Here is a 27,291-nt window from a genome sequence, read left to right as displayed (position 1 = left end):
AATTAGGCAATGAAATGGATGGGAGTTGAGTCATAATAGGTTTTGTCCATTCAATTTAGCGATCGTGACTGACATGACTGATGCAAGTTTTAAGCTTACCTACACGATATGTCATGGAAATGTTCGCATTTTTGTCAATTTTTTCACAGAAAAATTGGAGGGAGGCGTTTATTAGAGGGGGGGCGTTTATTACAAACAATACGGTAATCCTTTTGTTTTCCACACATTTCCACTGGCTTACCATGGTCTACTCCCTATTCTAGAAAAATACAGCACTAAAAATATTATGCTGTTTTGCTAAATGAAACATAGCTAAATCCTAATCCTTTACTAAGTTCTAACTGGCAAAAAAAGTCAATTTTAATATTTGGCCAATTTTTGGAAATAAGGGTGAAAAACATAAGTCTTCAGGGTTTTTTTTCGTATGCTGTAACAAGCATTTTAATTTTTGAAAAATGCACTTTCTATTACCTTTTATAACCAATTATTAAAATAACATATTAAATTCATGAGCAACTCATACCCTTTTAGTTACTACATATGTGACCGTACACCATGAAGAATGAGCCGTAAATGTCCTCAATTGTATTCTGAGTTACAGTGTAAAATGGGCATGAAGGTCGTATTCATAGGTACCTCAATTACAGGTGCTACGTGTACCTCATTTAATGAGATACACTGTAACTCAGAATACAATTGAGGACATTTATGCTCATTACTGTAACGTGGTGTAACGGTCACATATTTTGAATCTTAGACTTGTGCCAAGTCTTTGTATTTTGTGGCTGAAATTGTAAGAAATCATGCAAAATTGCATGTTTTGGGCCCATTTCCCCTAAAATTACAAAACTCCTCAAATTTGACTTTTATTGTCAGGTAGAACTATATGTTTCATTTGGCAAAACAGGATAATATTTTTTAATTCAAAAAATTAGTACTGTGGTTTTTTTTTAGAATAGGGAGTGCAACCAGCACTCACTCATTGTTTATACCAAGTGCTTACCTTATGATGTCTAGTAGTAATTAACCTTTTCCCAGACCTCTAAGATCATAATATGTTATTATTAAATTGGTGACGTTTTTTAATAAACTAACAGCAGCAAGTTTTTAATGGATGGCTAGTTTTACACCCTGAGCAACTGGGCACTGATAATACTGTCATAGTTTCTTACAAATTCATTCACTCAATGTCAGCACCTTCCTTGCACTTGTCCTGTGGCCGTATGTTATACTCTCTGCAGTAATCCCAGCATGTGTTTTTCTATGACTTGTTGCACTGAAATAAAGAAGAATAATGGATACATTAAAGATGTGCATACAGCTTTCCACTTCATTTCACTGTGTTTGGTAGTGACACCGGTGCTTTTATTTGGTGGCAAGGCAAGCATCCTTATACCCGTGTGTATACTCTGCTGGATAATCTTAGAGCTGCGATTTTAAATGTTCGCAGTATTTAAAAATATTTCAACCAGCAAAGTACTTCACTACTAAACTTGAGGTGAAACAAAGCATAGAAATGCAATGTCCATGCTATTATTGTTATCATTTAAATCTTTGTTCAAGTTTTATTTTGGTAAAAACTGCATTACGATTGGACTTATAATTCCACAAAATATGGTCATTTTGGTTCCTACTATCACCTGTATGTATATCTGCAAAAACCAGCATAATGATGATATTGATCCATCCTCTTTTAAGGAGGAAATTGAGTGAAATCAATGTGCCTCCTTACCTCCTTTATGTCCTAATGCCAGAGCAATACTTAAAGCTGTATGTCCACCATCAGTTTCTATCGTCATATCAGCACCAGCTTGTAACAGTAGTTCACAACATTTGGGATGGTTGTTATACACAGCATATAATAAAGGAGTACCACCATTCTGAAATAAAACAATGACAAAAATTCGAAAATCTGTAATAGTAATAGTATAAGGTTTACCTTAACATTTTGAATTGGGATAAGCATCTCTGCATGCACAACTTTGCTGCCTTTACACGCAAGTGTTTTATTCTGTGAATCTGAGAACGGTGCATGCATTTCACTGCTATGCTGTTATGGTGGCATCCTTACCAATCTTAAGCTCAGAGGAACTATAGACCCTTAAAGTTCAAGGCGGGTTCAAGAAAGCTTTGTCACATAATTTTTCTTCACCCAATATGTCACTTAATATGCCAGTCTGATATTGTAAAGCCCTGCATGATCAATGTATTTGCACTCTTGTCCAAGCCTAAACAAAGCAATGATTAAACTCTATACATGGATCCTGGTTTTTTTTAAAACAGAAGTCAGTTTGACCAAAATTACCATTGCGTATCCTGGAACAACCCATGGCATACATCGCATGGTAAACACACACTGTACGTTCTGCTGATTGTGTGCGTGGGGTGCTAACAGACATGCTCAATAAAGTGCACACAATTACATCAGTGAAAATTACCACTTATACAGTAATAGGCAAAAGCCTGTAAACAGATAAACAAATCCACAAACAAAACAAACATTAAACTTACCCAGTCATAATTATTAACGTCTATATTCTCTGCTAATAACAAGCGTACCACATCCACATTGCCATTACTACTAGCAAATGAGCATAAAGGCGCAGGATTGGTCATTGCACAAATAGCCTTCAATTGCAAGAAAGTGTGCAATTTGTATAAATAGCACAAATTGCACAAATAGCCAGTTGCTTAAGCAATTTTCACAAATTGCATAAATAGCCACAGATAGTTGCAATTGATGCAATCTATGTCGGACAAATTGCATAAATAGCGACAGGTGTTGCAATTTGTGGAATTTATGTCAGTAAATTGCACGAATAGCCTACAGTTGCAGGAAAGTGTGCAATTTGTACAAATAGCACAAATATAACGTATGTAAGCAATTTTACAAATTGCATAAATAGCCACAGGTGTTGCAATTTGTGCCATTTATGTCAGTCAATTGCACAAATTGCCTACCGTTGCAATAAAGTGTGCAATTTGTACAAATAGCACAAATAGCCATGTACGTAAGCAATTTTTACAAATTGTAGAAATAGCCACAGGTGTTGCAATTTATGCAATTTATAAAAGCAATGAGGACAATATCTGACTTGCTTCCAGTAAGCGCTATTTGTGCAATTTGTGCAATTGGTGGAAAGAAAATTTAAGGAAGAATGATACGTACGAGGATGCTTATAAGAAAAAAGAAAAATCCATCAACCACCCTAACTACGGTTACACTCAACTTTTCCGGGCTCGCGCTGCGCCATTTCTTTCGAGAACCGCTTTCATATCATCATCATCATCATCATCATCATCATTATAGTCAAAAGCTGCGTCGGCAGTGTGATGATATTATAATTATCCAATTCATCATCCGAGTCATACTGAATCTGAGGCATCGCCGTAGCGTTGTCCCATTGCTTTCGAGAACCGCCTTATTACAAACCGAGAAAATTTAAGGAAGAATGATACGTACGAGGATGTTTAGAAAGAAAAAACAAGTCCGAAAACTCCCTAACACTAACACTAAACTTTTCGGGGCTGCCTTAATCATCATCATCATCATCATCCTCATTATCATTATCATCATCATCGTCGTCAACATCATCATCATTATCATCATCATCATCATCATCATCATCATCATCATCATCATCATCATCATCATCATCATCATATTCATCATTATCGGAGTCATCATCATCCTAGGCATCATATCGGAGTCATCATCATCCTAGGCATCATCATTATAGTCAAAAGCTGCGTCGGCAGTGTGATGATATTATATCCAATTCATCATCCGAGTCATACTGAATCTGAGGCATCGCCGTAGCGTTGTCCCATTGCTTTCGAGAACCGCCTTATTACAAACCGAGAAAATTTAAGGAAGAATGATACGTACGAGGATGTTTAGAAAGAAAACCAAGTCCGAAAACCGCCCTAACACTAACACTAAACTTTTCGGGGCTGCCTTAATCATCATCATCATCATCATCATCATCATGAATCTGAGGCATCGCCGTCATGTCATCCTCATCATCATGGTCATCATGATCATCCAAGTCTTCATCATGCGAGGCATCGTCATCAACAAAATTTCACGGTTGATTTAGCTGTTATTCCTAGGTAATTAGACTCCCAAAATAGCGCTGTCCCATTGCTGTCGAGAACCGCCTTATTACAAACCGAGAAAATTTAAGGAAGAATGATACGTACGAGGATGTTTAGAAAGAAACAACAAGTCCGAAAACCGCCCTAACTATCCTAGCAAACACAAAAACGTTTAAAAAACGTTTTAAATTAGTTATATTTTGGCTTTTGGTTTAGGTAAAAACGTTTTAATAACATTAAAATGTCAGGTTATATAAAGGTCAAGATAACGTTTTTAAACGTTTTGTATGAAAACACACTACAACAATATTTTTGTAATGTTTTCACAAAATGTTATTGTAAACTATTTTTGCAAACATTTTTGCCAAATATTTTGTCAATACTTAAATAACATTATGTTAAAATATTTGAACCCAGCAAACACAGAAATGTTCTTAGAATGTTTTTTTCAAAACCTTTTAATAACATTTAAATGTCGGGTTATATAAAGGTCATGAAAACGTTTTTAAAACGTTATTGCAAATATTTTGGGCAAACATTTTTCGCAAAATATTTTTTCAACCCCAAAATAACATTCTGTTTAGAATGTTTTGTATCAAGTGTTCAAGAATGTTTTTGGAATGTTATTAAAACGTTTTTATACCCTTTATATAACCCGACATTTAAACGTTTTCTGTAAAACATTTTGTTTGCTGAGCAGTAGATTATCAAACAATGTTTTTTAAAGGTTATGAAAACGTTTTATACTCTCAATATACCCTTTATATAACCCGACATTTAAACGTGTTCTGACAACCTTTTATAACCTTTTGTGAATGATGTCGAAAACGTTTTGTGTTTGCTGGGATGGTAACAGTCCGAAAACCGCCCTAACCACGGTAACACTCAACTTCTCGGGGCTCCCCTAATTGCAATAACGCTAATACACCTTCATTCATTTTGTCATTATGCTTGGGCTTGGTTAGGGGAATGCTAATACACAAAATTTCCCGGTTGATTTAGCCCTTATTCCCGCTAATAGCGTAATCATCGTCGTCATCATCATCATCATCATTATCATCATCGTCGTCGTCAACATCATCATCATCATTATCATCATCATATTCATCATTATCGGAGTCATCATCATCTAGGCATCATATCGGAATCATCATCATCCTAGGCATCATCATTATATTCAATTCATTATCCGAGTCATACTAAATTTGAGGCATCGGCATCTTGTCATCCTCATCAATCATCATCATCCTAGGCATCATCCGGCAAGTCCCGCCGGCGAGTTAAGAATTTTACAACAAGTCAACTCGCTTTTGAAACAGTGGACTTTTTTGCAAGGGGGGGGTAATTGCATAAATTGCACAAATTGCTGACGGCTAGAATGGACTTGGTGATCAATGTCATAATTTCTCATATAGTCGGCACGTTAAAGCCCTTTCCACCAATTGCACAAATTGCACAAATAGCGATCATTGGAAGCAACTAGGATATGAGAAAAATAATCTAAGTTCAAAATTGCATAAATTGCACAAATTGCTGACGGCTAGAAGGGAATTGGCGATCAATGTCATAATTGCTTATATAGTCGGCACCTTAAAGCCCTTTCCACCAATTGCACAAATTGCACAAATAGCGATCATTGGAAGCAACTAGGATATGAGAAAAATAATCTAAGTTCAAAATTGCATAAATTGCACAAATTGCTGACGGCTAGAAGGGAATTGGCGATCAATGTCATAATTGCTTATATAGTCGGCACCTTAAAGCCCTTTCCACCAATTGCACAAATTGCACAAATAGCGATCATTGGAAGCAACTAGGATATGAGAAAAATAATCTAAGTTCAAAATTGCATAAATTGCACAAATTGCTGACGGCTAGAAGGAATTGGCGATCAATGTCATAATTGCTTATATAGTCGGCACCTTAAAGCCCTTTCCACCAATTGCACAAATTGCACAAATAGCGATCATTGGAAGCAACTAGGATATGAGAAAAATAATCTAAGTTCAAAATTGCATAAATTGCACAAATTGCTGACGGCTAGAAGGGAATTGGCGATCAATGTCATAATTGCTTATATAGTCGGCACCTTAAAGCCCTTTCCACCAATTGCACAAATTGCACAAATAGCGATCATTGGAAGCAACTAGGATATGAGAAAAATAATCTAAGTTCAAAATTGCATAAATTGCACAAATTGCTGACGGCTAGAAGGGAATTGGCGATCAATGTCATAATTGCTTATATAGTCGGCACCTTAAAGCCCTTTCCACCAATTGCACAAATTGCACAAATAGCGATCATTGGAAGCAACTAGGATATGAGAAAAATAATCTAAGTTCAAAATTGCTTATGGCCAGTACGTTAAAGCCCTTTGAACCCTTGTCTTTTGCATTTACTTCTAGCTATTTGTGCTATTTGTACAATTTATATATGTGGCGAAATGTAAAATTTCCCTATACCTTAAGTATTGGAAATTTACTAAAACAACCAATCCTGCGCCTTTCTCCAAATGAGAGGGCACACTCTCCTTCTATGCTTATTTTGGATGCCACATTAATGGCGTGTAACCCTATGCAATAAAAATACAAAGTTTTAATTACTTTATGGAAGGACATCAGACTACATTACTACTTAATTTTCATCTACTTGAAGTCTCAACATTATACCTATAATTATGGGAACTTGCAAAATGATAATTGTACGCAGGTTTGAACAAATTTATAATTCATTTAATCCCAAAAATTGAAAGCAACTGTATTATCAAAGATCAAACAAGTATTACATATTTCATTAAAATCGATCTCATAATTTTTCATATTTTAAAACAAAAGTTGTTGAAAGAATATCAACTTAATTCAGTCATTCTTTTTAACATGCAACAAATTCATGCAAAGACGAACATACTCTGCGTATTTCATGACACAAACTATGAATTTTATCCATTTTGGTTGTTGAAAAAAATATCAACGTTATTGGGCAGAATTTGGGTACTTACTTTCACATTAGAAATAAAAAATATATTAATGCTATTCATACAGGATTGTCAATGGGGGAGGGGTGCAGAGGCTAGAATTGGCTGAATTGAGCTGACTTGGAATGATTTTTCATGATTTTAGCTTAATTTCCAATGATTAAGGAGGTGCACTGCATGTGGATCCACCTCTGTCATATATATTTTACTGTTGGACTTACCTGAACATCAGTTTTGTCAACTTTTTCCATTTCCAAGCTCTCCATTCTTTCACTTAGTAATGACAATTCTCCTTGAGCAGCTAACTGATGGATGGTCATATCCTCTGCAAAATATAAACAACAACAACTCATCAGAAGGAATGGCATTTTACAATACTTCGGGTTGCTACGAACAGTCAAGTTAGCTTTATGCATTAGGTGCTCAAATTTGGAGTAATGATGTGTGTGGTAATGTACATGTATCCAGGCCTACACAATTTGTGTGTTTGCTCAAGAGGAAAATTTAAGTTACCTCTCAAGTTTCTCCTCAAAACTGATCCAAGGTGTGGTGGTAGTTCTACATGTAAGAAATTGAGGTTATGCCCCTATTAGACATTCCATTCTTTAATGACACTGACATGATTTATAGAATGTTTCACCTTCTGGGTTTCGCATTGTGCATTGTAAATTGATTTTTAATGATGGGCATACTCGATAGTTTTGTATATGTGCTTACTATCGAGTAACGCTTTTGAAAACATGAAATTGTACCAAAGTCTGGCGCTTTACCAACTGAGCTAATGGGGTTGAGACACACATCTGCAGGTTTAGTTGTTCGTATCCCAACTATGTATATTGATGATATGCTCAAAACCCTTAACACTTTTGTGGATGGCGCTCTTCATGTTTGCATGTTTTAAAAGCGCTCAATAGTAAGCAGATATGCTAACTATTGAGGTTTTACGGTATATGTACTCCTCAACTTCTTTGCTTAAGTAGAATATGGAGGACACCCACTCATGACGAGCTTTATAGTTGCTAGAGAGGGGCTATTCAGACTTGACCAGCATTCCAGTGTGCTGATTGAGCTGGGACAATTAAAATAAACATTCCACAACCTTGAATGTCACACATGGAGTTACTAGGAAATTGAGGCAAATTTTATACAAAGATTACAACATTTCCACAATTTGTAGTGTATTTCTTTGTTTGAAAAAGTATATTTTCCCTTCCAAATGATTCCACTGAAGGATTCCATTTTCCCTTCTTTATTTCATATTTGCTTGTTCTTAGGATGTTTCTGCATTTCTTAATTTGACTATCATTCCATTCAACTTTCAAGTGTTAGAGGTTATATGTGACACGATCTAGTCCATGGGGGCCAAAGGAGGCATTTTTGAAAATTGAGTTACTGTAATTATTACATTATACATACAATAGGCTATCATTTACTGAAAACACCAAAGGTCTAGCATACTTGGTTCTAAAGTTTTTTGATGCCTATTTCTTATGTATTTTATTGTTTTTTACTCCATATTTTTACCTTATATCTCAGTTTCAAATTTGGCCCCCATGGACCAGATCGTGTCACATTTGTATCATTGTAAACATAATGGATGCTAAGCAACTCTTACCTGGTAAAAATGTTGGGGTTGTTGTTTGAACATTCCCTCTTTTGGCATTTGTGAGTGTTGTTGGTTGCTGAAAAATACCAAAAGATATCAAAAGATGAAATTATGTAGCCAAATAGCTTAATATGAGTAATGCAATATTTAGCTTAAGTTACTGGCAAGACAGAATGAAAGTGAATGAGAAACAGGTTCAAAATATCATACTACATATTCTAGTACTGATTCAATAATATATTGACTAAAGTTGCATGACTAAGTATACTATTGTTATAGTTACAACTATTGGTGATAGTGGAGAAATTAGACTATGACCTGTATATCAAAAGTGTGCTGTACACAAATGCAAAATATATAAATAAAATTTTGCCAAATTTAAACAATGACTGGCTACATGATGTTGATGTACATTTTAATTGCAAAATTAAACAGTGTTTTGTGCTTCGGTTAAAAAAGAAAATTGATACCAATTGGTGAAGTGCGGAAAAATGGTCTATAAATTGAATTAAGAGTTTAATGATTTTGTGAGGCTACAGTGTATGTGACCCCTGACCTGACAACCCAATACCTAAAGCCATGATTTCTCCGTGATACGGAAAAACGGAAAAATTCACGGAATTCGGGGTTTGCTCACGGAAATTTGAAAATGCCACAAAATAGTGAAAAACTGTGTAAAATGTCTAACTTTTGTGTTGATTTGCCAAATAAAACAAAGAAAAGTAATAATTTAGCAGTAATCAACGATTAAACAATCCATTCTAGCATTTATTCTAGGCCTACGATTCAAGATTCTGGCCGATAAAGCTATCGGAAGTACACACAAGACAATTGATGATGCTTAATTTTAATGGGGATGTTGAGGGGACACTACAGTAAAAAGGTACATATAATTATATAAGACACACTTTAAAAAACATGCTTGTATTCACTTTTCAGTGCTTTATAATGTAAAATGGAAAATCACGGAATCGTCCAATTTGTAACACGGAATTTAAATTTTGTAACACGGAATTTAAATTTTGTAACACGGAAAAATCCTACCCTCATTGGTGAGTAGCTGGATTTACTTGATTTACTTGATGATGATGATCTACTGGGACAGATGCGTTTCACTGTTGGCAGCAAACCTCTGGTTTCTGTTATGAAAATAATCGTGCAGAAATGTAAACCAAAAATTGGTTAATACATACACACACAAAAATAAGAGGCACAAACTTACAAGCAACATTCTACCAAGCTTGACCCACTTGCGATCATCGCAAGGAGTGTAGCATTTTGTATGACCTATTCCCATAGCACTACATTTGTCGCTTCTTGATACAAAATGAGATTGCCAATTAGAAGTCGCCAGTCGCTAGCATGAAATCATAACCAGATCACTTCAGGGCAACTTTTTAAGGACATCATTAGCAGGCATGAGACTACACTCTCCAAAAAAAATGAAAATGGGCAAAAAGTACCAAAAACAGGCTGAAATTAGATAAAGCTGCAAAAATTTTGACTTAAAAAAACAAGCTGAATTCAGTCTTAAAACTGAAAATTCTCATGCCTGCATTAGCCACAACTGAAATGCACTTTGTTGGTAGTTATATTGTACAAGTACTACTGGCATTTCATCACTATCCCATTTTTCACCTTGTGGCAGTGACATATACACGTTGAGGCAGCTGCTTAGCATTTATGCAGCATCTGTAAGGTCCTGCATTTGTAAGTTCAGCCAGCATTATATGCGAATGCTAGCATTTGAGATCCCTGCCACACCCTATCAGGTCAGAAAATGGTACAGTGATCTTGCTAGTAGTATAATGTGGGCATAACTGTGAAACATGTCTCTGGTCTTGTAACCTAGGCATACAGGTTTGCCTCACACTATTTCTAAACAAGATTTTCTGTTATTCTGATTTGCGACCTTGGACTGATTATAATTTCTTGGGTGAATAAAGAGTGTTTTATTTATTCAGGTGTTGGATCACACATCTTCAGATGGCCCAGACTATATTATCCTTCTCATAATTTGTTATAATAAGTGACATACTCTACATAATGTATTACCGTAAAAACTCGATAGTTAGCATGTGCTTACTTTTAGTATCGAGCGCTTTTGAAAACATGAAATTGTATCTCAACCCCGGCGCTTATGGGGTTGAGACACACATTTGCAGGTTTACTTGTTCGTATTTAACTATGTGTATCGATGATTTGCTCAAAACCTTTTACACTTTTGTGGATGGGGCACTTCATGTTTGCATGTTTTAAAAGCGATCGATAGTAAGCACATATGCTGACTATCGAGGTTTTATGGTATTATATTACTTAATTATCTAAAACCTTACCTGGAAACATAACTGATTGCACTTCCAAATCTGAGCTAGCTTGGTCCTGATCACTGAAAGATTTCAAAACTCTGGAACACAATGATATGTCTGGTTTGATACCCCCTTCAACAGCTACAATTTGTGGTAATCTCAAAGTAGTTCCAGCAGTACTGATGATTGGCATCTGAGCTTGAGAAATACCTACACTAGGTTGATTTTGCTGAGTGACAACTACACCAGATTGGCCTTGATGGGTGACGACTACACCGGACTGGCCTTGATGGGTGACGACTACACCAGCCTGGCCTTGACGGGTGACATCTACTATACCAGTTTGGCCTTGATGGCTGATACCAATAGCAGCCTGGCCTTGATGGGTGCCTATACCAGCATGTCCTTGATGGGCGACAACTACACCAGACTGGTCTTGATGGGAGACGACAACACCAGTTTGCCCATGATGGGTGACAACTACACCTCCTTGTCCTTGATGGGCGACACCTAGAATAGCCTTGCCTTGATGGGGGGTGCCTACCCCAGTCTGGCCCTGATGGGTGACACCTAGAATAGCCTTGCCTTGATGGGTGATGCCTACACCAGTCTGGCCTTGATGGACAGCACCTATTATACGAGCCTGTCCTTGATGAGTGGTGCTTCTACCAGATTGGCCTTGACGGGCGACACCCATACCAGTGTGACCTTGACGTGAGACACCTATTATACTAGCCTGGCCTTGGTGAGTGATGCCTACACCAGTTTGGACTTGGTGAGTGATACCTACACAAGTCTGACCTTGTTGGGTGAAGCTGACAGCAGTATGGTCTTGATGGCTTACACCAGCCTGGCCTTGATTGGTCATGCTAATACCAGCCTGTCCTTGATGAGTTAAGGAAAGACATGTGGTTGCTGGAGAAGTGTCTGAGTCTGTGACTGTACATAGTCTCTGTGCACCTGGTATCTGACTATTGAGGATGATGGCATTGATATTAGTTGGTGTGGTTGATATTGGCATGTTGGTGTCTATTAATGATGCTGAAGAAAATGACATAACTTCTTGGTCTATCATAGAATCATCACCTTCCATGCTCACCTACTTCACACTGAAAATTGAACAAAACATTCTATTATTAATATCAGGGCTATGACACTCTATTCACGTGGTTTCTTTTCCAACGCTAAAAGATTACGAATTTTGGTGGTTTGTAAATGAAAAGTGTCCGCACTATCGATTGATTACGTAACTGTTATGAATAATTTATTAGTTTTTCAATGCAATCGCCTCGACCCATTAATACATATTATCTGTATTTATCAAAGTACTTGGAATAGCAATCTGGTGAGTTCACTGAACTACGCCCAAATACTGATGGAGTTTTAATGGCGCTAATCCTCTCCATACACAGATGAACAAATACAATAGGAGAAGGTCAACACATATGACCTCCTATATGACATGTTATATGAGATGTACAACAACCTGAATATCATAAAGATCAGTGTTCGTTTGTGCATATGAACTGCATATTTACAATACTAAATATTACTCGTTATATATTATGTCAAATATTGGTATTATGACAACACGGTATATACATTGTATATAAAACGACTAATAGATCCTACTATCATGGCGTCAGGTCATTGGTTCATCATATCCCGTATGTTTCTTAAAATTCATTCATATTTGAGACAAATTTCTGTGCCCATTTTATAGGCGTACAGGTGGATCCGGTTTTTTTTGTCATTTTCATTTCGGTTTTCCACTGCACGGAGGCCACTATGTGATACTAATTTAATGCTATTTGTAAATGAATGCGGATTCCCGGTTGTTGTTTTTCCACAGTGTGACAACTGTCCACCCATCCAGACAACATCATCACACAATAAAACGTCTGTATTTGTACGATGAGTAAATATTAAACTGAACTTTGCCTTGGAACATTGTGTAAGACGGTGTAAGATTTTGTGGGCGCCCTCAACATTATTATCCTCTTTGTATCCGTAAATGACATGGCATAGACTGTGTGAATTCTATGAAGACTACTTATACATGGGGTCATATCCATGGACACAAGTAACGATAATTGACAACACGATACGCGACTGTATTTAGGGAGGCTAACCACTAATAATTAATAATGCCGGGTAGGGCCTACTCCTGGGCGACTCGTGTGGGCAAGGACGCTTTAATAGGACGGTGACCAAATGAGTCTCAAATTTCACCGGGGAGGGGGGAGGGGCACTCAAGTATGATAATGTAGGCCTATACGCATGTGTGGCCAACTTATTTAAACACCCCCCTAAAACGAGTTTTACCCTACCAGCAAATTTAGGATCAATAGGCCTAACTTAATACACTAAAGGAAGTTTGGATGAGAAAACGGACATTTTGATGAGAAACGGCCAAAATGGTGAGAATTTAAATTTTCTCATTCTTTTGGATGAGAAACTTCCTACTTTGGTTGACCTGTGCTAGACTCCAGCACATGTTAATGACGCAAAGACAGTTGTGGTAACACCATGGTCGCAGACCTGCAAAAAAGCTCAAAAACAGATAGTAATGAAACCAGTTTTTATTTTCCTTGCTCTAGCGAGTTCACAGAGAAGGTGTTTCTAGTACAATGCAGCGTCGGACTCTAGCTGAGAGCGTAGCCTGAGTCCAAACGGACTCCAAGAAGGGCTCTCCATACACAAATGAACAAACACAAAGGAAAGTAGTCTCCTCCGTGACCAGCTTGATTTCGATGGAGCGAAACCAAATTGGCTGCAGAGGAGACGGGTAATTTTGCCATGCAAATGAGGTGAGTGCCCTCTCAAGAATAACTACTCTCTGATTAATATTATAGCATTTTTATATTAGCCTGACACCTCTTGCATATTGAGATAGGTAGGATATATTTGTGATCAGATGGGGACAAGGATCCTCTCAGCAATAAGTGCTATCCCTGCATGCATTGCAGTGGAGCTGAAGAGTAAACATACAAAACTGAAAATAACTAAGACCACACAGATATTGGGGCATGTGGATAGCTTCTGAAAACTTAATGAAAGCATTGAGCTTCTTAAAAACAAAGCAAGTAATTTAATTAAACTTTGAACGTGAAGTACTTTGTATGTATTTACTGCGGAACAAGCAATTTTGTTGTTTTTACGGCAAGGAATGTTGGGATATATCCCATAGCTATTATCATTAATGACACAACAGTATGAATCAGTTGAATGGGTATGAATAGGTTTTATATGGTTCACAGGGCTTGAAAGAAGTTTGATATGTGGATTAACATACTTAAAAGTGGGAAGATTCAAAAGGACAACCAAAAATATGATGCATTATGCTTGTTCTACTTTTACTGTAATAATTTCATCATGACCAAAAATAAATATCCCAAACTGAGTGAATACAGGTAGATATAATATTTATCAGCAAAGGAGCAAAGCACAAACATGTTTTGTAATACTAATATCAATAATACATAATAAAGGCTTATTGAAAGTTATTGCGTCCAATTTGGTTATGAAAACCATAATGGTTTGTTATTATGGCCTGTCGCTGCCCAGTCAATTTCTATTGGTTGTATGAATACAATTCCATTTACCTCTTGCAGTGTATGGATTGACCGAAAACTTAAATGAGGTGTCAGGTCACTATAAAGGTCCGGGTACTTTAGGTATGTTTTCCTTATATCTGTTATGAGCAAAGAGATTAAACCCAATGAGAATCAACTCAGAATTGAGCAGCTTCTGCTTTTTCATACTGGTGTATTATACATCACTAGCGAAATGCCAAGCCTAGGGCCTAATGGCGTTTAATACCACGCCGAATTGCTTTAAACATAAATACCCTAAATCATAACCCCGTACCCCTGTATACGGTTATACCCCATGATCCATGTATCGTCCTTCACTGAAAAGGTTAATAATCTGTCCATTCTTTATTTCCTTTTTAGCTCCCTCACTCTTTCATTCTCTTCTTCTTTCTTTCTTTCTTTCTTTATTATGTTTGCTTCCTTCCTTACGAACCTTTACAATATTTAGTAGACCTAATTCCGTATACCATACCCCGTGCGCAAGTTGGCTATGCGCACCCGTGCGTGCGAGTCAAGTGGCGCACGGCGTGTACACCGAAGCGCTAACGACGGCACGCTTTCTGCTAGTTATATGGACGCGTTGGTTGCCATAGCCCATACACAAACAGCTGCTAGGAGGCCTATATAGTTGCCCGAAAAACTCACTTTTTTACAGATTTTAAGGCCAATTCTTGACCATTATCTACAAAATTTCGTCTCAGTATTTCAAAGAGATGGACAACACACACAATCTACTATGATCTACTACTTGATGATGCATGTAAATGTAATGAACCATGCCTAAAAGGGATTTTACTTTACTGTTTTCACAAGTAGCAGTTTCTAGCTCATGATGCAGTCATGGTCCATGGCAAAGGCGATTCGACCTTTGTGGCATTAAACCCAGTTAACAGGAAATTAATCCAGTAAATCGATTCAGTAAAGCAAATAAGCTCATGCATTCGATCACTAACGGCAACCAGCTTCGGTCGATTACCCCCAGCTGCAGCGTGCGTAAACTCTAATTTGCATAGAGGCTGTACGTGAAATTATTGATTGGCTCCAAACAAAGGATTTGAACCGGTGCACGTAATCATGGCGCAGTGCAGTCCATTCAATCAAATGTTGTCATCAACCTATTTGATCGCAGTGCATTGTTATGTGTGTGAGACGAACTGTCGCGGTTGATTGCAATCAAACAAACGATGTCTTATGTATTACTTTGTTCCGTGATGAAAATCGTGATGTTTTATTTCATCACGCTCTAAACAATAATTATAGTTACATGCATTTCAAGAAAAAAATCTTATTAAAACGGTAGGCCCTATGTTGTTTAGAAAAATGTAGAAAGTGATGATGATGATGATGTCGATGATGATGATGATGATGATGATGATGATGATGATGATGATGATGATGTCTCCAAAAGTGTCCCGGTTTGTTTTGCTTGCCCTAAATCGTGCGTATCTATTAATAAGGCACTTCAATAATCAATAATCAGTCCGTGACGGCCTCCACTAACTAGCTACTAACTTGGGTTTATGGGCGCTGATATTTCATGTTCACTGTCACTTATTTATCAGAAAAGTGCGACCCTTTGTCAATCACCTACAGTACCCAATTTCGGCATACTTTATAAGAAACTCATCATGATGATTGCCAGAGAATAGTTAAGATGTAGCTTGTACCGTTTTTTGTGGCATCCTTCAGAAGTGAGCGGTCCGATACCAATATTTTCGGTCAAATCTCCATTCAATTAACACGGGGAGTTGGCTAGCTATGCCTTGCCCTCACTCATATTTTACAAAAGTGCGACTATTTCTGAACATCTAACCTAGCTGTAATTTTAGGTCATGTTAGAGAAATATATTTGCTAGAAGTTTGGAGAATAGCTAACATATTGGCTGGTTATTTTTCACACAGTGATGTTAACTAGGCAAGTGCCCATTCTTGCAACGTACATCATTTGTAGGGGTCACGCGTCAATGGTGAGAGCACTGTGTATTGTGTATAGGAAAACGGACAGTAACTGCAGTATGTAGCTCTTTGACTTTCTAGCTAGCTCATTATCAAGGCAAAGCTTACAATTATTAGTACCAATCATGTCATGCAATGACCAATGACAATGTCAAAATCATGAATCAGGTGATGGTGAATTCAGTGGAAATCGTAGTGACGTGATGGAGGGTGTCCTTGCCATCAGGCTATGTGTTGATCGAGAAATCTATCAACTATCCACGATACATGTAGTTACTGTGTGCTTTAGTCACTCAATCATCGCCAAGTTTTTTCGCCACGTGTCATTTAAGCAACTTTTACGGCCGCTTTACCCGTCGTGGTCGGCACTGTTTTCTTCCAAATTTCCATTGCTTTACATGGTGTCATGCAATTTAGCAATACAACCATTAATCGAATAAGCTTTATTTTATTCTTCCAAAATCCACATTTTTATCATAAAAGAGCTGAATGCAAAACCGATGATGCAAACTCCAACACTTCGCGTAGTACAAGCTTTTGATGTTTGCTCGTTTTGACGATGATTTACGCTCGCGTATCAAGCATTTTCAAGCACGTTTGACAGGTTTTTACTATGTTTATATGTGACGCAATTCTGCTTTTATTCAAGATGGCGAATTTCACAAAAAACATGAAATATTCTTCTTTAAAAATTCCCTCATTTCACAAATTCTTCATTTCGTCACTTTTGAGACAAAAACTTCCTAGCAGAATAGCTGTTTTAACTTGTTTACAAATTAACAAAAAAGTTGTTTTAACCTTGTTTTTCACCCCATAATTTCCCTCATTTATCAACGCCCTGTTTAACCTTGATGCAAAAGTAATGCATGAATGTAATTTTATTTAGTCCATTATCATTCATTTGTTATAATAGCGAGGGTGTGGTCTAAAGGAAAAGATCGCCCACTTTTCGCGCGGAATTTCGATCAAGCTATAATCATGTAATGAAGTACACATACATATTATTAGGCAAAAAAAAAAGGTTTGTCTCAAAGCTCGTCAGATTTGGAAAAAAAGAAATGCGGAATTTTGATAAAAAAAATTTTTTTTAATAGTTTTTCCAGAAAAATTCGGCGAAAATCATATTTTTTTCTCCAAATACCATGAAAAAAGTCGGGAATAAAAAAAAAATCGCATTTCGCATTTGTTTTCAAACCACTCGTGAGCTTTGAGACAAACCATGGCTGGCATACTAGTAGTAGTATTCATGATTGTATTTGGCCTTTTATTATTACTAGCGGGATACCCGCGCTTCGCGCGGGTCCCCGCTAGATGGGAGCGTTCACCATAACAGGAATAATTACTGAACAGGTAGAATCATTGAAAAGGTACATTTTATTTTTCTAAACCTGTCTCTTCTTACACTTTCTTTTTTAGTTTCTTTAGCTTGTGATTTTCCGTTTCTATGTTATTTATTTATTTAACCTATTTCCCATTATTTTCTAAATCTGTTCTTTCTTACATTTCCCTTTAGCTTCTTTGTTTATTTGCTGCTTGTGATTTCCCATTTCCATGTTTTTATTTAATTCTGTTATCATCCGTTATCATAATCCCGTGACCCGTCCATGTACCTTTTTGTCCTTAATTTTTCCTTCTTTCCGTATTATCATGTCCACTGGTCTCTGGCTCACAGTCGCGTGGCTCTGCGCCGGTTACGCGCCCATTGGCGTAGTACGCATTACGCACGAGGCGCCGACGCGCTGCCGGCCAGCTGCAGTGACGCGTAGGCTGACAACCGATTTTCATAACAAAAAAAAACGTTTTTACCCATATTTTCACTGTTTTTGCAGCCAATTCTTGACCGTTTTCAACCAAATAAAGTTTAAACACGTTCCCGTATATTCATCGATCTCCCGTATGAATTTGGCGACATTTGGATCGAAACTGACGGAGCCTTTATAGGCATACATAGATACATATAGATAGATAGATACATACAACATTCCCCTATTTATAGTAAGACTAGCGGGATACCCGCGCTTCGCGCGGGTCCCCGCTAGATGAGTAAATGGGAGCGTTCACTATAACAGGAAGAAATACATGAACAGGTAGAATCATTGAATCATTATTTTCTAAATCTGTTCTTTCTTACATTTCCTTTTAGCATCTTTTTTTTTTTATTTGCTGCTTGTGATTTCCCGTTTCCATGTTTTTTACTTAATTCTGTTCTCATTATTTTAGCTTCTTTTTTTCTTACAATTCCTGATTAGTTTCTTTCCTTCTTTGTTTCGTTCCAGTTTCATTTAGTTACTTTAACCCGTTGGCCTAATTGCTCGTACCTTTTTGTCCCCATAATAATTTTATTTTTCTTTATAGTACTGCTTCATGTTGTTTATACAACACACATCTTTTCCTGTATTTATTACGTCCTCTCATAGCGTGTCTGCGGGCGTGTTCACTCGGTATCCTGTGACCCGTCCATGTACCTTTTTGTCCTTTATTTGTCCTTTCCGTATTATCATGTCCACTGGTCTCTGGCTCGTAAGTCGTGTGGCTCTGCGCCGTTTACGCGCACATTTGCGCAATGCGCATTACGCACGCGGCGCCGACGCGCTGCCGGCCAGCTGCAGTGACGCGTAGGCTGGTAACCGATTTTCATAACAAAAACCCCGTTTTAACTCATATTTTCACTGTTTTTGCAGCCAATTCTTGATCATTTTCAACCAAATTTTCGCATAACCGTCTCGGTAAGTTCCTCGATCTCCCGTATGAATTTGGCGACATTTGGATCGAAACTGATGGAGCCTTTATACACTATACAATAATACATACATAGATAGATACATACAAATTCAAAGTACTAGCGGGATACCCGCGCTTCGCGCGGGTCCCCGCTAGATGAGTAAATGGGAGCGTTCACTATAACAGGAAGAATTACTGAACAGGTAGAATCATTGAAAAGTAGGCCTACTCTGTCTCTTCTTACATTTTCTTTTTAGTTTCTTCTGCTTAGCTTGTGATTTTTCGTTTCCATGTTATTTATTTAACCCGTTCCCATTATTTTCTAAATCAGTTCTTTCTTACATTTCCCTTTCAGCATCTTTTTTAATTTGCTGCTTGTGATTTCCCGTTTCCATCATATTTTTTACTTAATTCTGTTCTCATTATTTTAGCTTCTTTTTTTCTTACATTTCTTGATGATTAGTTTCTTTCCTACTTTGTTTCGTTCCCGTTTCATTTAAATTTAGTTACTTTAACCCGTTGGCCTGATTACTCGTACCTTTTTGTCCTCATTTAAATTTTATTTTTCTTTATAGTACCGCTTCATGTTGTTTATACATTACAACACACATCTTTTTTCCCGTATTTATTATATCCTCTCATATCGTGTCTGCGGACGTGTTCACCCGGTATCCCGTGACCCGTCCATGTACTTTTTTGTCCTTTAATTTTTCTTCTTTCCGTATTATCATGTCCACTGGTCTCTGGCTCGCATGTCGAGTGGCACTGCGCCGTTTACGCGCGCATTGGCGTAATGCGCATTACGCACGCGGCGCCGACGCGCTGGCGGCCAGCTGCAGTGACGCGTAGGCTGGTAACCGATTTTCATAACAAAAACCCCGTTTTTACCCATATTTTTACTGTTTTTGCAGCCAATTCTTGACCGTTTCCAACCAAATTTTCGCATAACCGTCTCGGTATATGGTTCAATGTCCCGTATGAATTTGGCGACATTTGGATCGAAACTGACGGAGCCTTTATACACGATACATAGATACATAGATAGATACATACATACAACATTCCCCTATTTATAGTAAGATAGACCTCTGGCAAGGCAACCGTTACTTAAAGTTTCACGGAATACCCTCACTTACGATCATTGGGTAAACCGATCATCAGACGGATAGTTGTCATGATTTCAAATTTACAGAAATGTTTATACGAGTATATACATTCTGTGGTGTCAAAATCATGACGAACCAAACCAACCAGAACAGTCTCTACTCCAAAAGTAGTCGAGAGTGCTCAACCACTAAAAATAGTGGGGGCGTATTATAACAAGTTTACTTTACAAGTGACTAACTTTGGAATTTAGAGTGCTCAAACCCATTACAGGTGAGCTATAGAAACAAATTCAAAGTATAGACCTCTGGCAAGGCAACCGTTACTTAAAGTTTCACGGAATACCCTCACTTACGATCATTGGGTAAACCGATCATCAGACGGATAGTTGTCATGATTTCAAATTTACAGAAATGTTTATACGAGTATATACATTCTGTGGTGTCAAAATCATGACGAACCAAGCCAACCAGAACAGTCTCTACTCCAAAAGTAGTCGAGAGTGCTCAACCACTAAAAATAGTGGGGCGTATTATAACAAGTTTACTTTACAAGTGACTAACTTTGGAATTTAGAGTGCTCAAACCCATTACAGGTGAGCTATAGAAACAAATTCAAAGTATAGACCTCTGGCAAGGCAACCGTTACTTAAAGTTTCACGGAATACCCTCACTTACGATCATTGGGTAAACCGATCATCAGACGGATAGTTGTCATGATTTCAAATTTACAGAAATGTTTATACAGTATATACATTCTGTGGTGTCAAAATCATGACGAACCAAACCAACCAGAACAGTCTCTACTCCAAAAGTAGTCGAGAGTGCTCAACCACTAAAAATAGTGGGGGCGTATTATAACATACATACATACATGACATACATACATGACATACAACATTCCCTATTTATAGTTATGGCCCTGCGTTACAAGGTGGGAGTACTAATAAGTGGGTGGTGTGACATTTTTCTTAAAATATGAAATGACTTTAGTTGTTTAGATATGAAGATGAACACCTACAGCTTTTATTTTGATATCATTTTAAAGCCTATTCTTTCTTCTTTCATTTGACACCAAACCCAGCCTTCTCCACCAATTCTAATTAACTTTATGATTAATTATGCTAACGAGCATGCAGGTGGGCGGATATTGGGACACGGATATTGGGACACGGTACCATAGAAACTGTATGGGAAAAGCGGTATCCCAAGTTTGGTTGAACTTTATTTGATTCTACAAACTAAAAACATGTCTAAAGGAAATGTTATTTGATTAAAGAATTAATAATATGTCATAAGTAGTCTTATAAAACTTTAATTTTGTAAAACTTCAATTCAATTAGAAGGTTAAAGTAATTAACAAGCTCAGATTCTGATTTACGGCTTCCGATGAAAGAATTATTTTACAGAACTTACATGTACGTAAAATGTTTACCTCCATATTTCATATCCAAGTGTTTTGCATTTATATTACAATGTACATTGTTAATCTTAAACATGTTCAAAATTACATTTTATTAATTAGAAGGGTCATTAGGTATCAAGAAAGAATTAATTATTAAGATGCAATGTGGGGGGGCTCCAGAAAGTCGATGTACCAATGTTGCTGAAAATTCAATTGAACTTGTTGAACCAACTGAAGAACATCTTAATGATGATGTGTATGATTTGATATGCAAGGGATCATTTGTTGCTATTATTAAACCTGGTTCTGATTCCCTACATGTATATGACTACCATTTGTTTGAATTGGAATCAGACAGAGCTATTACTGTTGATGAGCAAACACAAGCACAGTCAGATTTTAACTACACTTTTGTACATGGAGATGAAGTAATTGTTGTTTTACCAAAAAACATCAAGGCAGGGTTGCTTACTTGATCCCAAAGCAGAGCACAGTATAGAGGTATTGACATAACTCCATCACAGAAAAAATCTACTACAAACCTTGTTGTTCTTCAAACTGAGGATCACAAAGACATTATATGCTCAATATAAACATATGCTTGTAGAATGACTTATTTTGATATTTGTATGTTTGAAATTTGTATGTGAATATGTTTCAGTGAGTTTATTGATGATTTTTTCTGTTTAATCAGGCTACTTTTTACTAATCATATTTGCCTTTATTGAAACACACTACACATATTTCTGCCTTTTCGTTGTTTTATTCAAGTCGCGAGTCGTCAATTTTCATTCAAATTTTTGGGGTCAAGTAATATGTCAACCCCCAATAAACTATACATATTTGGAAAGGTCTTGGCTTGAGGAATTCAAAACCTGGCATTTAATTTCATGTAGGGTATATCATAATGAAAATATGAAACTTTTTTTCAGACACACTTTTTTTGAAAAAATTCTTCCCTACTTTGGAATATAACATTCTAGGGCATACTCCCACCACAAAAACAATGTCATTTTTGGAATCCTTGGACAATTTCCTTTCAGAAAATGTATAAATTTGCTGGGGTAGGGTCAATACTTTTCAAGATATGGTATTTTGAATGCGGGAAGACGTAATTTTCAGAAATTTATGGTGCGTCACGAAAGAGGTTCCCACCATCCCGGAGCCTTCTTTAAAACATAGATGGTATCGAAATTGATTTGAACGTCGAAAACTGTCCTCATGTAGCTTTGACGGAAGCTTTGACTTTCTCTGCTCTGTTATTTTATTTTAGAGATATAAGATATTTTTACCTGCTGATCCTTTTGTTTATTTTTATTTTCGTTGGTATTTTTTGACATTGATCAGAAGAGGTTGTTAAATGACAATCACTGGAAGTTGGTCGTTGATATCCAGGTGGGGTATGTATGGGTACGTTCATACTGTATGATTTGATTGAGGCTACTTTTCTCTTTCTCTTTCTTTTTTTCCTGCCCTACTCCTGACTTTTACATACAGCCCCTTCATCATCATCATCATCACATCATCATCATCATGCATCATCATCATCATCATCATCATCATCATCATCTTATCATCATCATCATCAACAACAAACAACAACAACAACAACAACAACAACAACAACAACAACAACAACAACAACAACAACAACAACAACAACAACATCATCATCATCATCATCGTCGTCGTCGAAAATCATCGTCGTCATCATGTTCCAAGACATATCACATATTACAAGAAGATAATATCATTGGAGCAGCTGCATTGAGTATTCATGATTTGATGACTTTTTGATGAACATTTTGATTTAGTGAAATCTGTAGTCACTATTTTTTATTTGTTGACTTTTTGATACATATTTTCAATTTAGTGAAATTGTATTCCCTATTTTGGTTTATTAACTTTTTTATGCATATTATTTTAGTGAAATTTGTAGTCACTGTTTTGATTTGTTGACTTTTTGAATTTTGATGCATATTTTTGATTAAGTGAAATTTGTAGTCACTATTTTTGATTTATTGACTTTTTGAAACACATTTATAATTTAGTAAAATTAGAAGTACCTATTCTGAATTTATTGACTTTTTGATGCATAGTATTTTTGATTTAGTGAAATTTGTAGTCACTCTTTGATTTGTTCACTTTTTGATGCATATTTTTGATAATTATAGTAAAATTTGTCCCTTTTTTTGATTTATTGACTTTTTGATGCATATTTTTTAATTTAGTGAAATTTGTAGTCACTAGTTTTGATTTTTTGACTTTTTGATGCATATTTTTGATTTAGTGAAATTTGTAGTCACTACATGGGTGTCTATTCTTCTGGAAAATCTAAATTATTCCCTCACCCTACAGCTGTGTGTCATATCCTTCCCCTAGACTATGCCATAGTCGAATTTTATTAAAAATATGTTATTATTAGTCATGATGAACCCATTTCGTTGAACTCAAAATTATACTGATGTTTATTAAAATTAAAGTATTGTAACGCGGCTGGGCCGCGGTGGTGAATACTGAGAATCCGGAACCTGGAACGACTGGACAAAAAGACAAACTGTACGAAATGCCATCTAAAATGGTGAACTATTCTTATTGAGCGAATTTCACTGGTTCTTAAAAATATTACTCATGGCGGGAGCTTTCGACTGATGCCAGCTTGTCTATCAGTTTGGCAATTGAGCAATTTAGGCCAATCAGAAGTCAAATTTCTTTGTGATATAAAAATCAATAAATAAATTCAGAAAATAATAGGCAAGTTCAGCCTATTTGATTAATTTTGAAGTCACTGGCAGATTTTCCACGTACTTTCCTTGATTCTGAAGTATAGAACTACACAATTGATAGAATAAACAGGAAGTTCCTTTTAATTCATAAAACGACGAGTGTGCCTTTAATCCATAACACCTAAATTCAGAGCCACCATCTGCATGGCATGCATGCACATCATAATGCAAGGCTAAGCTTAGCCTTTCTTGAAGACTAGGAACTTCCCCTTTTATATTCTATCGTAATTAAATTAAGATGATTAAACCATTATTTAACAGTCACGATAAACCAAGATGTCCACGAGAAGCAGAAGGCCCAAGAGCCTAAGTAAGCTTAAACTTTCCAGGCCACCTACAGGCGCTAAAAGTCGCAAGGCAGCAGCCTAGGCCACCTAAGCTTACCGATTTATGACGATTTGTGACTGTAAAGATGCTAAAAATGGTGCAGTTCTATAGGCCTATCTTCGAGGGAGACAATTAAGCATTCATGGGAACCAAAAATTATTAAACTACGAAGTGGAGAAAGCTAGGCTAGCCTTGAAAAAGGCTCGATGATGACAACCCACTTTACACTGCTGACATGGCTGCATGTCGTCTGCTACCGTACATTTTGACCATCATTTTTGGCTGAAAGTTCCCATAAATTGCATTAAATGTCTTCCACATCGAAGCTGAAGTTTACTGAACCAATGTCAAGGAAAGCGAGGCTACGGCAGTGAGTGGCAATCACTTCCAATGCCCGATGAGTCTCATTTCAAATCTGCTGTGACAGAGCTGACCAGGGGCGTGACTGCCCTGGCAGCGTCAAACCAAAAAGTGAGCAATTTTGGCGAGCAGCCGCTTTTATAGTGAGCAATTTATCGCGAAATCACGCACAAAACGAGAGTTGAGTGAGCAGAAAAATTACTTTCCTTGCTCGCGAGCAATTTATCGTCTTTTCTCGTGAGCAAGAAAACAGCACATTCTGCTCACGAGAACTCACTCACCGAAAAGGTTTCTGATTGACTGAAAAAAATGAAAAACGAACACGGCGCAAACCCAGACAAGCGAGAATCCGACCATAGACATCCCCAGACGGGGTCGATCTCCAGAATTAAAAGCGAGTTGCCAGGGCCGCAAATTTGACAGAATCTTTACTAGATTCAGAGAATTAAGCCCAAATCGACAAAAGAACTGGCAACTAGTAAACAAATCAAAACTTTCCCAGATCGAAAATATGCATGAAACACATCATTTTAAATCAATTAATTTACGCCTAAATTCAATTCAGATTTCCATAAAAGTAATTTTGATAGTATTTCCACCTGTGCTTAGCTGTAAACTTTTATTAATTTGCACAATAAAAGAATTTGGATCATGAAAATCTGGCGACAAAATCAGTGACTGGTGAGTAATACAATACTCTTCATTCAGTAAGCTTATAAAAATGCATGACCAGAACATCGAAATCGAGGACGAATCAAAATTGATCAAATTTGGTTATAAAAATCATGATAACTAGTCCAAGAGAGATAGGTACGTGTAACAATACAAAAATAAGACCATAAGCCGCACATGAGCTCAAATAACCAATTTTAGAGAATGAGCGAAAATCCATTTTCGTTACACTACCCCCACCTCTGAAAAGAATTTCGTCCTCGAAATTTAATTTAATTTCTGAATTAAGTGAACAATCTAAATTGTGAACTATTATCAAATTCAAAACATTCAAAAGAGAATCAAAATTTCCAAAATTTGAATAAAAGTCAAAATTTCATTAAAAAAATGCACAGGATTTAAACTGGTTAGATCGACCAATTCCATACCTAAGTCATTTTAGTGCACTCATCATTGCCAAAAATTATTCGTCTTGTGACACGTGAACATTTCCACCACTGAGGTCTCCAGCGCTTTGCTTTAAGAAGCATTTTAAAGAAAACTTAGCACCATGCACCAGGCATGCCAGGAAGACCTTTGCAAGACAATCCCTGTCAACATTGAGCACACAATACATATTATAAAATCTTACTCTACAATTTCAATTTAGTTTAATTTTGTTTTGAATTTTCAATAAAATTTTATTATTATTAATTAAATTTTGCAAATTTATTTCAAATTTAACTGAAGTTGAGTATAAAGTTATTCCAGAAATATAATCAAATGTTTTCCAAAACATCTCAAACTATTTTCAGAAATCTATTTCAAAATTATCAAAATGTAAACAAAGGTTATTTTATCTTCCAAAATTTCAAGTTTCAAAATTTCAATCAATTTTCAAATTTCCAATTATCCAGAATGAACTAAAATCTTTTAATGTTTCCATTCATCACACAATTTTGATATCAGAAATAATAGTATTTCACTTTCTGAGCTTTTGAAAATAACCAAAATTCATATAAATTTCATTTTCCAAAAATCCAATTTTCAAAATTCAAAGATAAATTATTTATCAATTAAAATTTTGTGCTCAAAATTATTTGCTAGATTTTTGATGTGTGAATTTACAAATTTTACATGCTGAATTAACTGAATCTTTGTGTAGTCTTCTTATGCAGGTTATCACAGATGTTCATCAGCTTGTATTGGTACACCATCACACTGGTAGCCTGTCATCTGACATCATGCTGAATCAAGTTCCGTTCCAGATCACAGTGGGAGTCACCCTGTCAAGACTCAAGTTGGGAAATGTTGCTTTGAAAAGATTTAACACTGGTATTGTTGGAAGAACCATCAAAGTTTCACCATACACACTCGGTAGCGCAGTCATCCCATCACA

At 36.6% G+C, this 27,291-nt stretch overlaps 1 protein-coding gene across 1 annotated transcript; it reads right to left on the bottom strand.

Annotated features, from left to right (window-relative positions):
- Nucleotides 1-950: 950 nt before the first annotated feature.
- On the bottom strand, nt 951-23,107 carry LOC140170816 (uncharacterized). The gene is made up of 8 exons (XM_072194035.1): nt 23,061-23,107; nt 11,015-12,096; nt 9,723-9,817; nt 8,688-8,754; nt 7,294-7,397; nt 2,512-2,589; nt 1,733-1,880; nt 951-1,276 (listed from the first exon to the last, which is right to left on the bottom strand). Exons 2-8 carry the CDS (start codon nt 12,078-12,080, stop codon nt 1,227-1,229), a joined length of 1,608 nt encoding a protein of 535 aa, XP_072050136.1. The 5' UTR covers nt 12,081-12,096; nt 23,061-23,107; the 3' UTR covers nt 951-1,226.
- Between the last annotated feature and the right edge of the window lie 4,184 nt (nt 23,108-27,291).

This window comes from Amphiura filiformis, chromosome 15 (genome assembly GCF_039555335.1).
Source record: "Amphiura filiformis chromosome 15, Afil_fr2py, whole genome shotgun sequence".
Classification (NCBI taxonomy): Eukaryota; Metazoa; Echinodermata; class Ophiuroidea; order Amphilepidida; family Amphiuridae; genus Amphiura; species Amphiura filiformis.
This window is presented reverse-complemented; position numbering and strand designations above follow the sequence as displayed.

Bases quoted from the DNA above. Each gene is read 5' to 3' on its own strand.
- LOC140170816 (XM_072194035.1), bottom strand. From the start codon at position 12,080: ATGGAAGGTGATGATTCTATGATAGACCAAGAAGTTATGTCATTTTCT. The intron at 7,398-8,687 runs GTAAGAGTTGCT...TATATTTTGCAG, and splicing joins AACCCCAACATTTTTACCAG to AGGATATGACCATCCATCAG. The intron at 1,881-2,511 runs GTAAGTTTAATG...GTTTTATTTCAG, and splicing joins ACGTTAATAATTATGACTGG to AATGGTGGTACTCCTTTATT.